The sequence below is a fragment of the Aplidium turbinatum genome, chromosome 4 (genome assembly GCF_918807975.1).
Source record: "Aplidium turbinatum chromosome 4, kaAplTurb1.1, whole genome shotgun sequence".
Taxonomy (NCBI): Eukaryota; Metazoa; Chordata; class Ascidiacea; order Aplousobranchia; family Polyclinidae; genus Aplidium; species Aplidium turbinatum.
The window spans coordinates 42,590,305-42,603,580 of NC_137475.1; the positions used below are offsets into that span (position 1 = coordinate 42,590,305).

The window sequence follows — 13,276 nt, forward strand, 5'->3', positions numbered from 1 at the left end:
AAACTTCATTTGAAATTGGCAGTGTTTGCTGAGAAGCTGGAACCTGCAATAAACTTAGTTTCACACCTGGTAGTTGGCAATTCAGATGAAGTGGGTAAGGCAAAGAAAGCAATAACTCTGTGTTGCCTTCAAGAATGTCATCAAACGTCTTGCCAAAATGAGGTCATGTGCTCTTGGTAGGTGTCGAACAGACGCCCTTTCGGTCGTTGGCCACACACTCTTGCCAATCAGCTATGCAGATATCTTGAATAATCAACCCAGCTAGCAAATCAGTCCTTTTTTTACATTGATTCAACGTCTGTAGACGTTGAATCGTCTACAGACGTTGAATCAATGTAAAAAAGGGACTGATTTGCTAGCTGGGAAAGATTCAATTGTCAAAGCATGCCCAATGCCCACTTACCTCTCCACTTTTAGGTTGTGATAAAGCATCACAGAGAGGATAACAGATGGGATCCACTCCCAACCACGCCCCACTGGAGGAGCATGTTAAATGGATTTCAATGTCATATCCTCTTTTCTCCGCTTCCGGATCTAAAAGTTGCAATTTTTGCAACATGCAAGAAAATTCATTTATGACGTCATGATATACTCGTACATATGGTCTATAACGTTTAAAAACTACACATGAGAAAAGAAGAACTTATATCATACATCATCGAAATGAAAATTAAGCAATGACATCCGCACATAAAGAAACCAACTGTGAAGAAAAGGTGAATACAGAAGTTGAAACTACTTTAAATTTAGTTAGTTTGAAAAACTGCAACCAAAGATAGGTAGTGCATACGGGATCTACAGGGATTTTGAAATGATGAACCGAGTGGGATATTCAAAATCTGAAGTAGTGTCAGTTCTTATTAAGCTTGCTTCTGCACCACAAAACACCACTCATGCGAACAAGTCGAACAAAGCCAAAATCATTTTCTTCACCTTCGTTACTTTCACACACTCTCTCCCCCACGTCACTATCAGCTAGTACGGTTGTTGAGTTGCCACAAGCGCTCTTCGCCCTCGGCACTCCGTACCCGGGGTTGCATCTGAACGTGCACACGTGGCCTTCAGTTTTTTCTGTCGTCAAGCACGCCCCCTCAAGGGCGATTGCATTCTCTGGGGTGCTAAACCGGGGGCATAACCCTGAAAATTACAAGCAACATGTGAAGATAGAGATGTGGAACGGGTTCGACTGCAGCCTATACAAAATATAGATACTAAAACAAAACAGTTTTCATATTCTGAATCTTCAATGGCACTGAAGATGAAGTTTCGTTTTTTGACACGTTTGTTAAATATAGTTTAGTTTCTTTGTTTCAGGCTCTTTATTTAGTGAACAACTGAACATATTGAACACACTTTCCAATCGCTTTGCTTTTCACGTTGAACTACTGCTGTAAGTTTTTATGAAGTGGAACCGAACCCAGACCTGTGTGCACTAGAACCGACCGCGCTTACCGCTCAGCCACTGATAGCTTTTGATGTTTGATGAAGAATACCTGATAATTGCGACATCTAAATTTGTTGTTTGATAACTGTTACATTGTGAGGTTTATGACGTCAGAATGCCGTTGAACACTTACGTTTACATGTAGGTTGATTGGCATTCCATTCGCCACTGCCCAAGCACGTCAGCACTGGTGGTCCGCCCACCAACATCCACCCATCGTCACACTCGATTGAACACGACTCGTCTTGCAATACACCTACGTGCTGCCCATCTTCCTTTTTTTCTCGCTCTTCTTCCAAATCGATGTCGATTTCGACGCACGTGACCGGGTAGATGCGTCCATGCAGAACGGGGGGAAGACTCCGGCACAAAACTTAAAAGTACTAAAACGTTATAATATTTAATAATTAATTTTAATAGTATTTAATAATAATATTTCAATAAGATATATTTAATAAATGGTAACGTTATTTCTGAAAGACGGACTTTGCTTGCTCCATTCAGTGGTTACTAGTAAATGAAATAATTCACACGCAACAACACTACAATCGGAAACTTCACTTATCCAATCGCGCTGACTGGGCCTGCGTCAGTGGTTCAAAGCCTCTACAAGTATGTGAAACGGCAAGGAATAACCTATCAGAGGCTTTATCTGTCCGAGGATAAAAATTCCCACAATAGACCAATGAAGATTCAGAATAAGTAAACCAGATAGCGGAGGGAAAGTTATCTACGCACTTGATGTGGGTTACGAGGCTGAACTGGTTTAAAGTTGTTTGAACAATGTCCATCGATTGCTTTTACAATGAAAAAAGACATAGAGGTCAATGTTATCTAAAAAAAATATTTAGTGCTTAGTACAGTGACGAATCCAATAAGGGAGGCGATTGAGGCAATCAATCGATTGAGACAATCGCCTCCCCCCCCTTCCCTAAACCACAGAAAAATAACTTTATTTGCGGTGTATTTGCAAGGTTGGGGTAATGTAGACCTACACATTATTGTGTTTTGTTGAACTCACAACCTCCCCTGAAGCTACTCCTTGGATCCACCCCTGCTTGGTTAAGATATGGGATTAGTGTAAGAGTCACAACACTCACTGGAGCATTTTGGTACCAAACCAGCCCATACTCCGTTAGTCTGGCACTCCACAATATGCAGGCCTCCTTTCAGCCTATAACCCACACCACACTCGAACTGACACTTCGTTCCGGCAGTTATCCTAACTTCGCTGCTGTCCACACAAATAAATGGATGTACCTGAATACCAACAAAATTAGTTCGTGTTTCTCGGCAGTCGAATGTAGCAAGAATTGATAGCGATAGACACGTGTTTCGCCCATCAATTCTTTCTACACTCGACTGCCGAGAAATACATGCTGTTGGAAAAGTCTTGATAGCTAGTCTGCAGGCTACACCGATATGGTTAGCGAAACACAATGCTCGCTGGTCTATAGTGAGTAGTCAAGTAGTGCGGACGCCAGGAAGATCGCTCCTTCTCAACAAAATCAGTTCGATCAATATTTTGTCATTGGCATCCCATAACAAAACAAAAAAACTAGACACACATTATAAATTTTACAAACAATGTATGAGTATTATAATTAGATATAAGGGAGATTACACAACTATGTGTAAAAATACAAGCTTGAAATGAAACCTATTTATTTCAACTGGCTGGTAATATACTACATGGATGCAACCTATCCCGTCCCCCGAACACTGCGCTCCCCGACCCCTATTAATTTCCTCAAACTTTGTGTTTTAACTAAATACCATATTTCTGTAACAAACCTGTTTGAGAAAAATTTAGCTATGGGTGCTGCCATACATGAAAACGTAAACTGTAAGTCTCTCAAACACAATATTTTCTACTTCACGCTACAGTAGTTGAATGATGTTTTAAAAGTGTTGTATGGTTTGGTTTCGCAGTCTTTCAATACAAAAGTTTCCATTAAGTCTACAACTTCGTTAAACCTAATTTTATTTATAACAGTTAATAAGCCAAGTAGCACACCCGCTTATTAAATCTAATTTTGCCTGGTCCGGAATTACTGAATGCATGGGAGTGGAAGACTCTTGTTCCCTGCTTAATACTGCCCCGATAGCTCAGTTGGTTAGCGCGTCACTTCTGGAACGAAGAAGCTTCAAGATCACGCGGCGCTGGTTCGACTCTCGGGGTGTGCACTTGAGCAACGCACGTTATAAGGACTGCTCTCCATTCAGCGGTATCTAATGCATGAAATAGTTACCCTGCAACAAGACTTCAACAACCGGAAACTTCACTCTGTCAATCTTGGTGACCGGGCCTGCGTCAGCAATTCAAATCCTCTACAAGTATGCGAAACTGCCAGGATTAAGCTCTGCAAGAAGCTTTCCCAGTCCGAGGATAAAGCTTCAATCAATCAATAATCTCACTGACTTAATAAGCTCAAAATCGTCCGGTCTCGAGGTGGGTTAACAAGCGGAAAATACTATTACTGTAAAATTTACAAGCTTTTCAGCAGGAATGAGAAACTGCCAAAATTAAGCTTCTAGAGAGGCTTTCTCAGTCCAATAATAAAGGTTCCCCTCAATCAATAAAACAACTTTACTTCTAATGTATCAAATTGTAACTATTTCCACCAATTCTTCAGCAATTTGCAACATTAGCTTCTCTTAAAAACTTACTATTCCATTATTAGGGTATCTGAGAGGCGGGCAAATCCCTTGTCCGGGCCTCCTGGAGCACACTGTGACCGGGGGAGAGTCTGACAACGTTGTGTACCCGTCATCAACATAACTGCGAGCATACCTGGATTAAAAACAACAGTGCGCTGGTAAATGACTTATTCCCTTGTTGTGTAATATAGTCCGGCAGCCCGTGACGTTTTTGTAACATCATAAGGTACAAAAGGTTTGAGTGTTTTATCAACCTTGCCCCACTGTGGGATGTTCAGAAACCCACATCCGAGGTTTCACTGCTGGGGCGTTTGGGGGCTACGGCCCGGTGAAAAACCCATTTTGGGGGTCAAAAAAACATCATAAGGTACAAGAACAAAACCTACGCCAGAGTTTATGCCTTCACTTGTAGACTTTGGAACAAGTCGATCTGGGTGCCCCAGGTGGGGCATTCCCCAATAAGGGGCCCCCAAAGTTGGGGCAAAATACGTAAAAATAACATCATAAGGTACAAAGATGGAACTTCTTTCATCAGTTGGGGCATGTTCCACTGAGTACGAAACAACTTTTCTTATGGCCCCAAGGTGGGGCTTAACCTCATTTTAGGGGTATTACCCCTAAATTTCACAAAATTAACATCATAAGATACATGGATGAAACCAAGTGTAGGTGATAGTACCTCACTTACGGATTTCAGAACATTCAAATTTGGTCGCCCCAGGTGGGGCATTCCCGAATAAGGGGGCCTCAAAGTTGGGGCAAAATACGTAAAAATAACATCATAAGGTACAAAGATGGAACTTGTATCATCAGTTAGGGCATGTTCCACTGAGTCCGAAACAAGTTTTCCTATGGCCCCAAGGTGGGGCTCAACCCTATTTTGGAGGTAAAACCCCTAAAATTCACAAAATTAACATCATAAGGTACATCGATGAAACCAAGTGTAGGTGATAGTACCTCACTTACGGATTTCAGAACATTCAAATTTGGTCGCCCCAGGTGGGGCATTCCCGAATAAAGAGCCCCAAAGCTGGAACAAAATACGTAAAAATAACATCAAGGTAGGCTACAAAGATGGAACTTTTATCATCAGTTGGGACGCGTTCCATCGAGTTTGAAACAACTTTTCTTGTGGCTCCAAGGTGGGGCTTAACCTCATTTTAGGATATACAACCCCAAATTCAAGGTTGTATCCTATTTAGATGGAAACAAGTGTTTGCAAAACGTCAACATTTTTTTGCTTCACCTGAGGATTTTTCCTAGCACAAAGACTGATACCGGGTGCGAAAGTCATAATTCCCTAATAAGCAACTATAATTTAATATTTCACCGATTGAAGACTGTAGTGTACAGTAGCATACGTACATATGGTAGCAAGAGTACCTGTGTGTTACATACGAGCTGGCCATTGCAAAACATGCCGTCACCATTCAAGAGCAAGAAAGTCCAAAATGTGACCGCTTGTTCATATTACTGGGTGGTTTCCACATTTGCATGGCGTTCTTTAAAGCTATGGGTAAGTACTTGGATGGTTCAGGTGGTCCATACATCCTAACAGAAGCTGGTATTCTTGCCGAAGGATCCCTTAACGAATTTCTGCGTGGTACTCATTACAATAGGTGCAAACGAATAGAACAGCATTAGAAATCTTGCATTTTAATCAATTCTTGTTACAATGCCCTGCTCCTGAAAATCTAGACGAAGAACTGCGTCGTTTATGTATTCGTCCATCCCAGTCAACGATTGGCTTTATGGATGACGATGTTAAAGACTTTTTGAGTTCCTACCAAGAATTTTCAAGAAAAACCGAAACAGAAGAAAATGGCAAGACTGCCCAGTAGGCCTGCTGGTATGGATACTTAAAACTTGTCAAGACGTACCTCTTCTTTGCTCGGAGTGTTCATTCTGCAAATCATCAGTTGTTTGTGCACTGCATAGGAGAGATGTCAAGCGTGTTCTTCATTTTCAACCAACCAAATTATGCAAGATGGATTTTGCGACTGCAGGATAACATGCTAAAAATGGAAGCAATTCGCCCTGGAATAAGTGATCTGTTTGAACAAGGCATCTTGTCCGTAAAAAGAACTCAAATAAACTTCTGCGGATGTGCTGTTGATCAAACTTTGGAGCAAACAATCAATGCAGAATCCGCCAATCGACTCACTGGGATTTCGTTTTTCACTAATTCAATTGGTGCCAGACGGAGATGGGCACTTACCCACTTTATGCGCCGATCGATCCTTCACAACTTCTATGAAGATCTGGGGATGACATCAGCAGAGAAAGCATCATTTGACCTTCGTCCTTCAAGCATCGATAGAGACCGCAGACATTTGGATAAACTAATGCGAAAAAATAAGCAGTACAGTTAATCCATTTAGTGCAAGCTTCGATGTATCCTTTCTATTCAATATTAGCACAGGAAAAGCAGTCGCTTCTGTCACTTCAAATTTTCTTTTGAATGTTTTTCAAAAAGGAACTGAGGATAGAAAGAAATTTACAAATCAATGCCACTAGGACGCTAGCACCTTCAACAAGCCAACACGTAGAAACAAAATCTGCAACTTTGCTTCTGAAGCTGCCGTTGTGAAAAGCATAACCCGCGAAGGCAAATTTTATCAGTTGAGAATGGAACGCAATTTGATGGGAAGGCTTCTATGTTTAGCAGTAGATCACAAGGTAGACGTGGAATTGATGCTGTCTTACCCCCTCACACCAGTACCACTGTCTTTGTGCCATATGGATGCAACGATGAAATCAAGCCAAAATTCAATGCTTTTGAAGGCTCTCGAAATCGATGGTATGTTTCTTCTTCACACTCTTGGAGATTTGCCAATGACGTTCGGAGGTGTTGCAAAGACGACTTTGAAGAAATTGTGCAGACACAGTGGGAAAACAATACACGTTGTTTTCGATAGAACTGTATCGCCGTCCATGAAAGATGCCAAGCGAGATCGCCGAGCAATTCATGGCTTCGGCGATCAGCAATAGCCTACGTCATCGAAGGAGAGGCCATAAAACGACCTGTTAATTTTGCAGCCGCAATGAGGAATGACAACTTCAAGCAAGCATTGGTGCATTTTCTTGTTAATTCTTGAAAATCAAATGAGTATTCCAGCTTCCTCGACTTAAGGTTCTTTTATGTAACACTTGATGAAAAATGTTATGTTTATCGAAAAGATGGCGAAAAAATGTTGTGTGGTGAAGAGGAGTCCTTGTTATGCTACCACGAAGAAGCAGATACGCGCCTAATGTGCCACATCGTCACCGCATGCCACGATGTGAAAAATGTGGTAGTCCGCTCTAATGACACGAATGTTCTGATTATATTGTTGGGAAATTTGTCGTTTGTACAAAAAGACGTAACATATGGATGGAAGTTGGTGTAAAGGCAAACAACACTCTGAGATATATTGATGTATCAAAGCTTGGCAGTACTTTATCTCCAGACATGCTTCGGTCGCTTCCCGGTTTTCATTGCTTTACAGGCTGTGATCAAACAGCTGCTTTTTCGGGTAAAGGGAAGGCTCGACCCCTTAATATATTGGAGAAAAATGTGCATGCTCAACATACCTTTGCTGCTTTGGGATAGCCTATTCGAAAAATCTTGATGAAAACATTGAAAAAGGCATTGAAAAATTTGTGTGCCAGATGTATGGATGTAAAAGTGATCATTGCGTTAATGAATTACGATTTAAAAAATTCATTGAGACATACAAATCGAAAGGTTCCAATCCATTGCGACGACTGAAAGGTTCAGATGGAAGCAACTTTCCCCCGTGCAAAACTGTGCTCTATCAGAAAATACTCAGAGCGAATTACATTTGTGGCATTTGGAATCATGCTGCTGAAAAAGGAAGCTTTTTCCAGAAACCAGTTGAAAGCGGCTGGCGTTTGGAAGATGGCGAATTCACTGGTTTGGTTTCATAGAGGTCCAGTTCCGTCCACGCTGGACAACGTTCTGCAAAGTGAGAAGGGTTTGGATCAAGACGGAACAGAATCAGATGATGAAACAACAGAAACGGATGAATGCGACTTTTCTGACGACGAACCTGCAGACCCTTAATGAATAGATGTTTTGCCTTTCTCCACCTCAAGCATAAATAAACTGTAGGCTATAGCCTACATAAGCAACTTTTTACCTTTATTCTTGTAAACATGGGGATAGAGTATGATTTGAACTTGTATTAATTTTACGGTTTCCACCAGAACTCACGAAACCACATAGAAAAAAGTGTTAAAATTGATCTTTTCACATGGCTGCAAACCGGGGCCAATGGTGCATAGCCTACCCGAGAGAGATTATGCAGGAGGCATGCTTTTTCAAGAAGCCCTTTGATTTGATGAACAGGGCATACGTTTTTAAATAGTTTAATGTGCATCTTTTCGTTCTACTAGTGTATAAATATGTAACGTTTATTTCGCACGCCGTTCCAGGTTTCGTTATTTTGTAGCGAGCAATTTTTCCATTTTCTTTCAGCACAAGTCACATGTTATTCGAGAAGTCCTCTCAGTTGTTTAAGTGAGACCACATAGTGTGATTTGTTTCTGTTCAGTGTTTAGTCTGAGAGAAACTTAAATGTAGGTAGGCCTACGTACAATCAGGGGCGGATTAGCAAATTGAATTAGCCCGGGAATTTAAAAATAATAACGGTCCACTTCTATCAAAATAGATTTAGCATAAAAATGCTCGTTTCACAAACAATTTATTTCATTTTAGATAAAGTCTTTCACCGGTAATATGACGTAGGCTATAAAGTTAGACATTGTACGTATTTGTATAGCAAGCTTCGATTTGTAACTTCAATCATTGTCAGTGTTATTCAAACAAAGAATAAGGATATAGCGCTACGACTATTATATTTCAAATAAAAAAAATTTTTGTACATAAAACAGAACAGTGACCCTCTGACCGGCCAACCGCGAACGTTCTCGAATTCCCAGTAGGCTAATGATTAGCCGCCAATCCACCCCTGCGTACAATATGTATTTTCATAGTGATAAATTTTAGCCTAATAAGCAAATGTTATGCTGTGTAGATATTATATCTTACATGCTTCGTTGATTTTCCAAAATATTTGCAGACGTTTTGAAATATACACGAGAGACACTTGGTTTTATGCCTTATGATGTCAATTTTGTGAATTTTAGGGGTAATACCCCAAAATGAGGTTAAGCCCCACCTTGGAGTCATAAGAAAAGTTGTTTCAAACTCAGTGGAACATGCCCCAACTGATGAAAGAAGTTCCATCTTTGCACCTTATCATGTTATTTTTACCGGTAGGCTACGTATTTTGATCCAACTTTGAGGAACTCCTTATTGGGGAATGCCCCACCTGGGGCGACCAAATTTGAATGTTCTGAAATCCGTAAGTGAGGTACTATCACCTACACTTGGTTTCATCCATGTATCTTATGATGTTAATTTTGTGAATTTTAGGGGTTATACCCCTAAAATAAGGTTAAGCCCCACCTTGGGGCCATAAGAAAAGTTGTTTCGTACTCAGTGGAACATGCCCCAACTGATGAAAGAAGTTCCATCTTTGTACCTTATGATGTTATTTTTACGTATTTTGCCCCAACTTTGAGGGCCCCTTATTCGGGAATGCCCCACCTGGGGCACCCAGATCGACTTGTTCCAAAGTCTACAAGTGAAGGCATAAACTCTGGCGTAGGTTTTGTTCTTGTACCTTATGATGTTTTTTTGACCCCCAAAATGGGTTTTTCACCGGGCCGTAGCCCCCAAACGCCCCAGCAGTGAAACCTCGGATGTGGGTTTCTGAACATCCCACAGTGGGGCAAGGTTGATAAAACACTCAAACCTTTTGTACCTTATGATGTTACAAAAACGTCACGGGCTGCCGGACTAATACTAGTAGGGTCAGTCGTTTAGGCACCTTCCATCCCTGAAATTTTCTGGCTCCCGACGGTTTTTACATCTACTGCACCTAAGGAACTCGAAAATATAGGTGAAAAACGTCTACCCCAGTTTGCACCAAAATGTACATAACTGACCCTACTATACCAGGCTAAAAATTTACGTTGATTAAAAAACACTTTGGTTGATACCAGCCAGTGACGGATTCAGGGGGGAAAAAGAGACGATTGGAGTGATTGCTCCCTTTAATACGTAAAAAGTAACTTTATTTCATGGTGTATTTGCATGCTCGTATTGATATAAAATAAACACATCATTGTGTTTTTTTAAGATCGCCATCCCTAAAAATACTTGCTGGATTTTCTCCTACAACACAGCGTGTGCCAACTGTACCATGACATAAAAAACTGCAAACATTTCCAACTACTATACGAAAAAGTTTGTAAATTTTTGTCTTTTATTGTATTATTGTATGCAATAAGCATACGAAACCGAGTAATCAGATTTAACATGTTTTAACATTACAGAAAGCAAAAACTACATTGAAACAAATTACACATCCAACGTTTTCGACATCACATGATGTCCTCTTCAGGAATAACAATCACACAGTAATTCTATCTACTGTACGTATGAACAAATTACAGTAGATAGAGACTGAATTTATCAAAAAGATAAAACAGCACAGTGCTTCTGACTAGCTCAACACTCAACAATATACATGAGAATCCAAATGCGACGTTAAAACGACGTTAAACAGATCGATGGGAGATTTGTTTTTCATGTAGTTTTTGTTTTCTGTAAATATATTAAATCTGGTTGCGTTACTCGGCTTCGTATGCTTGTGGTACAATAATACAAACTCTCTACCAAATCTCTGTGATTGTATTGAGACAAACACCACGCTGTTGCTTGGTTTGTCTGCTGGTGCACAAAATGTTGTAGTGGTTTTCCAACAAGTTTCAAACTTAAAAGTCACCAATGGACGTCGTCTTGATCAAGATCCAGTGCATTTGTGGCTGCTAGCCAGAGGCTGCTGCTGTACGCGTATCCGTAGTCGGGGAATAAGTCGGTGTTGGCTACTCGTAGCAACCAGGACCGACCGTCCTCTACAATGCCATTGCAAGACCACTGGTCCAAAGCTGGGGACGAGTCATCAGTGCACGGGGTTAGGATGAGCTTTTCACCAGCTTGTAGTTTCTCCACAGAGAGACAGAGACCTACATAGATTGATATAGTTAAAGAATTTCTCATTGTAAAAAGCGGAGCGTTGATAACAGTTGCTATTAAGTTTCCCGATAGCCGATTGTAGCAAGATTTAACAGCGATAAACACGGTGTTTCGCCCATGGGACTGGGCTCATTTGTATTGCACCAGTAATTCATGCCACATACAGTCATACACAGGACAGTTATTAAGTCGTCGCCGTTCAAAATGCAAATTGGTTACTTAAGCAAGTTGCCTTACTTTGACAAGTCAATTTAAAAGAGCTGGACAAATATCATAATGGTACTCTTTGGTGTCAGAAAGTCGTATTGGAGATATACATACTAGGGGAAAGGACAAAATGCACACAAATGGTGCCATCGACATGTAGTAAACATCAGTCTATCTCAGCATTGCAACAGTCTCCTCTATACCACCAACCTGTAGCTGCGTTTTTAAGCTTCTTTAAATCGTACCAAGCCCACCTGTGGTGCATGTCACTGCCTGTAACAAGCAGAAACAAGGAACTTTCAAATGCTGTCAATTGCTCTTTGTTGTGACCTAACAGGCGTTTCTAAACCACACTCATTACAAATCACTGTAGAGTACAGATTTTCTAAATCATATACTTTTTTGCGTTGGCATCTGCTAATTTATCGCATGATTTACCACTCCAACTTCATTTGATATGAAGTATTGCATGGTTGCATGGTGATGTGCCCAACGCTCAATAACTTGGTGCGACCCTTACAGAAAAACAAGCGGTTGTATCTTGGCAAGGTACTTATACGTTTGAAGGGAAACACGAAGATTGGCTTCCTTGCCTCCTGTTCACTTATCCAAAACTTTCATCAGCATCGCATCAACCCTTTACACAACAAGAATAAAGTAAAAATTAACGGTTATGCCAAACTCAATTAGATGTTGAATGAAAGCCGCACCTTCCATGCACAATTTGAATTCGATTTTTGCAACTTCGTTGTTGGTGTTTGCGACAAGGCAGACGTGGGGTTGGTCGATCCCGTTGGATTGGCGAAGGAGGAAGATGGCAAACTGGGACTCCGCGAGGCAAGTGGCCGCCTCATCGGACCACGTCCCATCGTCCTTGCACTCTCGGTTGGTGGGTGAACCAGGGGTTAGACCGTACCCCCCAAAACACTGATTAGAACAACTGGTCCCTTTTACATTCGAGTCGGACTTGGTGGTGGTGCCACTGACGAAGCAAGTGAACTGAGCGTTCAATACAAGAGGGAGTGAAGTACACTTGGTGCGACACGGGGGGCCCAAGTCATCTGTGTTTTAAAATATACTTGTTTTAGAACATGGCTGCACAAAGTTTTTTAGCCACATGTCGCAGTTTTCTTTTCGCGAGTCTTAGCAGCCGCATAAAAAATTTTCACTCATTTTTTCCTTGCAATTCGGTCTAAGCTTTAAGATTGTAGAGCCCAGACAGGCCGCAGATGGCGTTCCCGCGGGCAGCATGCGGCCCGCACTAAAGTGTACCGCTGTTTCAGAATTATTTGGTTGCTTAAGCGCTTAGCAGGCTCCAGCTAGGTAACGAGGGCTGACACTTTGGTATAGCATCCCTCGCCCTTGCCTACTCCTCAGCAGAGCACTGTGCACATGTTTGTTTTGTTGTGAAAAGTGAAAATCCAAAAGAGCAAACCGATTGGCAGGAAGTTTGGGGAGCAATCTTGACGTACGGCATTCATCTTGTTTTAGAGACTTTTTGCGTATTTTGTGGTGCAGTCAGGGCGGGCGCGTCTGTTAAGAGAACTATTGGACAATCTTCCCATTCTTGCTGGCATCCAACCCGCTGAGCTTCGTCGCCAAAAAGCCACTCCGTCTTTCGGTCGACGGGCATTGGAGCTCAACTATCTTCTCTATTCCAAGATCTCAGCTCTCCAAAAGAGCACCCACGTCGACTGGAATCAAGACACCCATTCGTGCCAGCCGCTCAACTTCTGTATCAATAAAGCTGATGGACAAAATATCTCTTTGGCTAATTAGGCGGACCATAAATGGAACTCTCAATGGAAGTCAAACACCACCAGACTCCATTCGTTCATCCTCGATGTCGACAACTG

The 13,276-nt window shown here is 41.5% G+C and overlaps 1 protein-coding gene across 1 annotated transcript in view; it reads right to left on the reverse strand.

Moving 5' to 3' along the window:
- Nucleotides 1–13,276, reverse strand: part of LOC145768593 (sushi, von Willebrand factor type A, EGF and pentraxin domain-containing protein 1-like) — a 57,954-nt gene that overhangs the window by 36,902 nt on the left and 7,776 nt on the right. Inside the window, exons 10-17 of the mRNA XM_082580122.1 lie at nt 12,131–12,481; nt 11,631–11,693; nt 10,963–11,203; nt 4,115–4,238; nt 2,545–2,704; nt 1,578–1,817; nt 934–1,137; nt 404–534 (exon numbers count right to left, since the gene is read on the reverse strand). Coding sequence (XP_082436248.1) covers nt 404–534; nt 934–1,137; nt 1,578–1,817; nt 2,545–2,704; nt 4,115–4,238; nt 10,963–11,203; nt 11,631–11,693; nt 12,131–12,481 — 1,514 coding nt within the window. The remainder of the gene's footprint in view (nt 1–403; nt 535–933; nt 1,138–1,577; nt 1,818–2,544; nt 2,705–4,114; nt 4,239–10,962; nt 11,204–11,630; nt 11,694–12,130; nt 12,482–13,276) is intronic.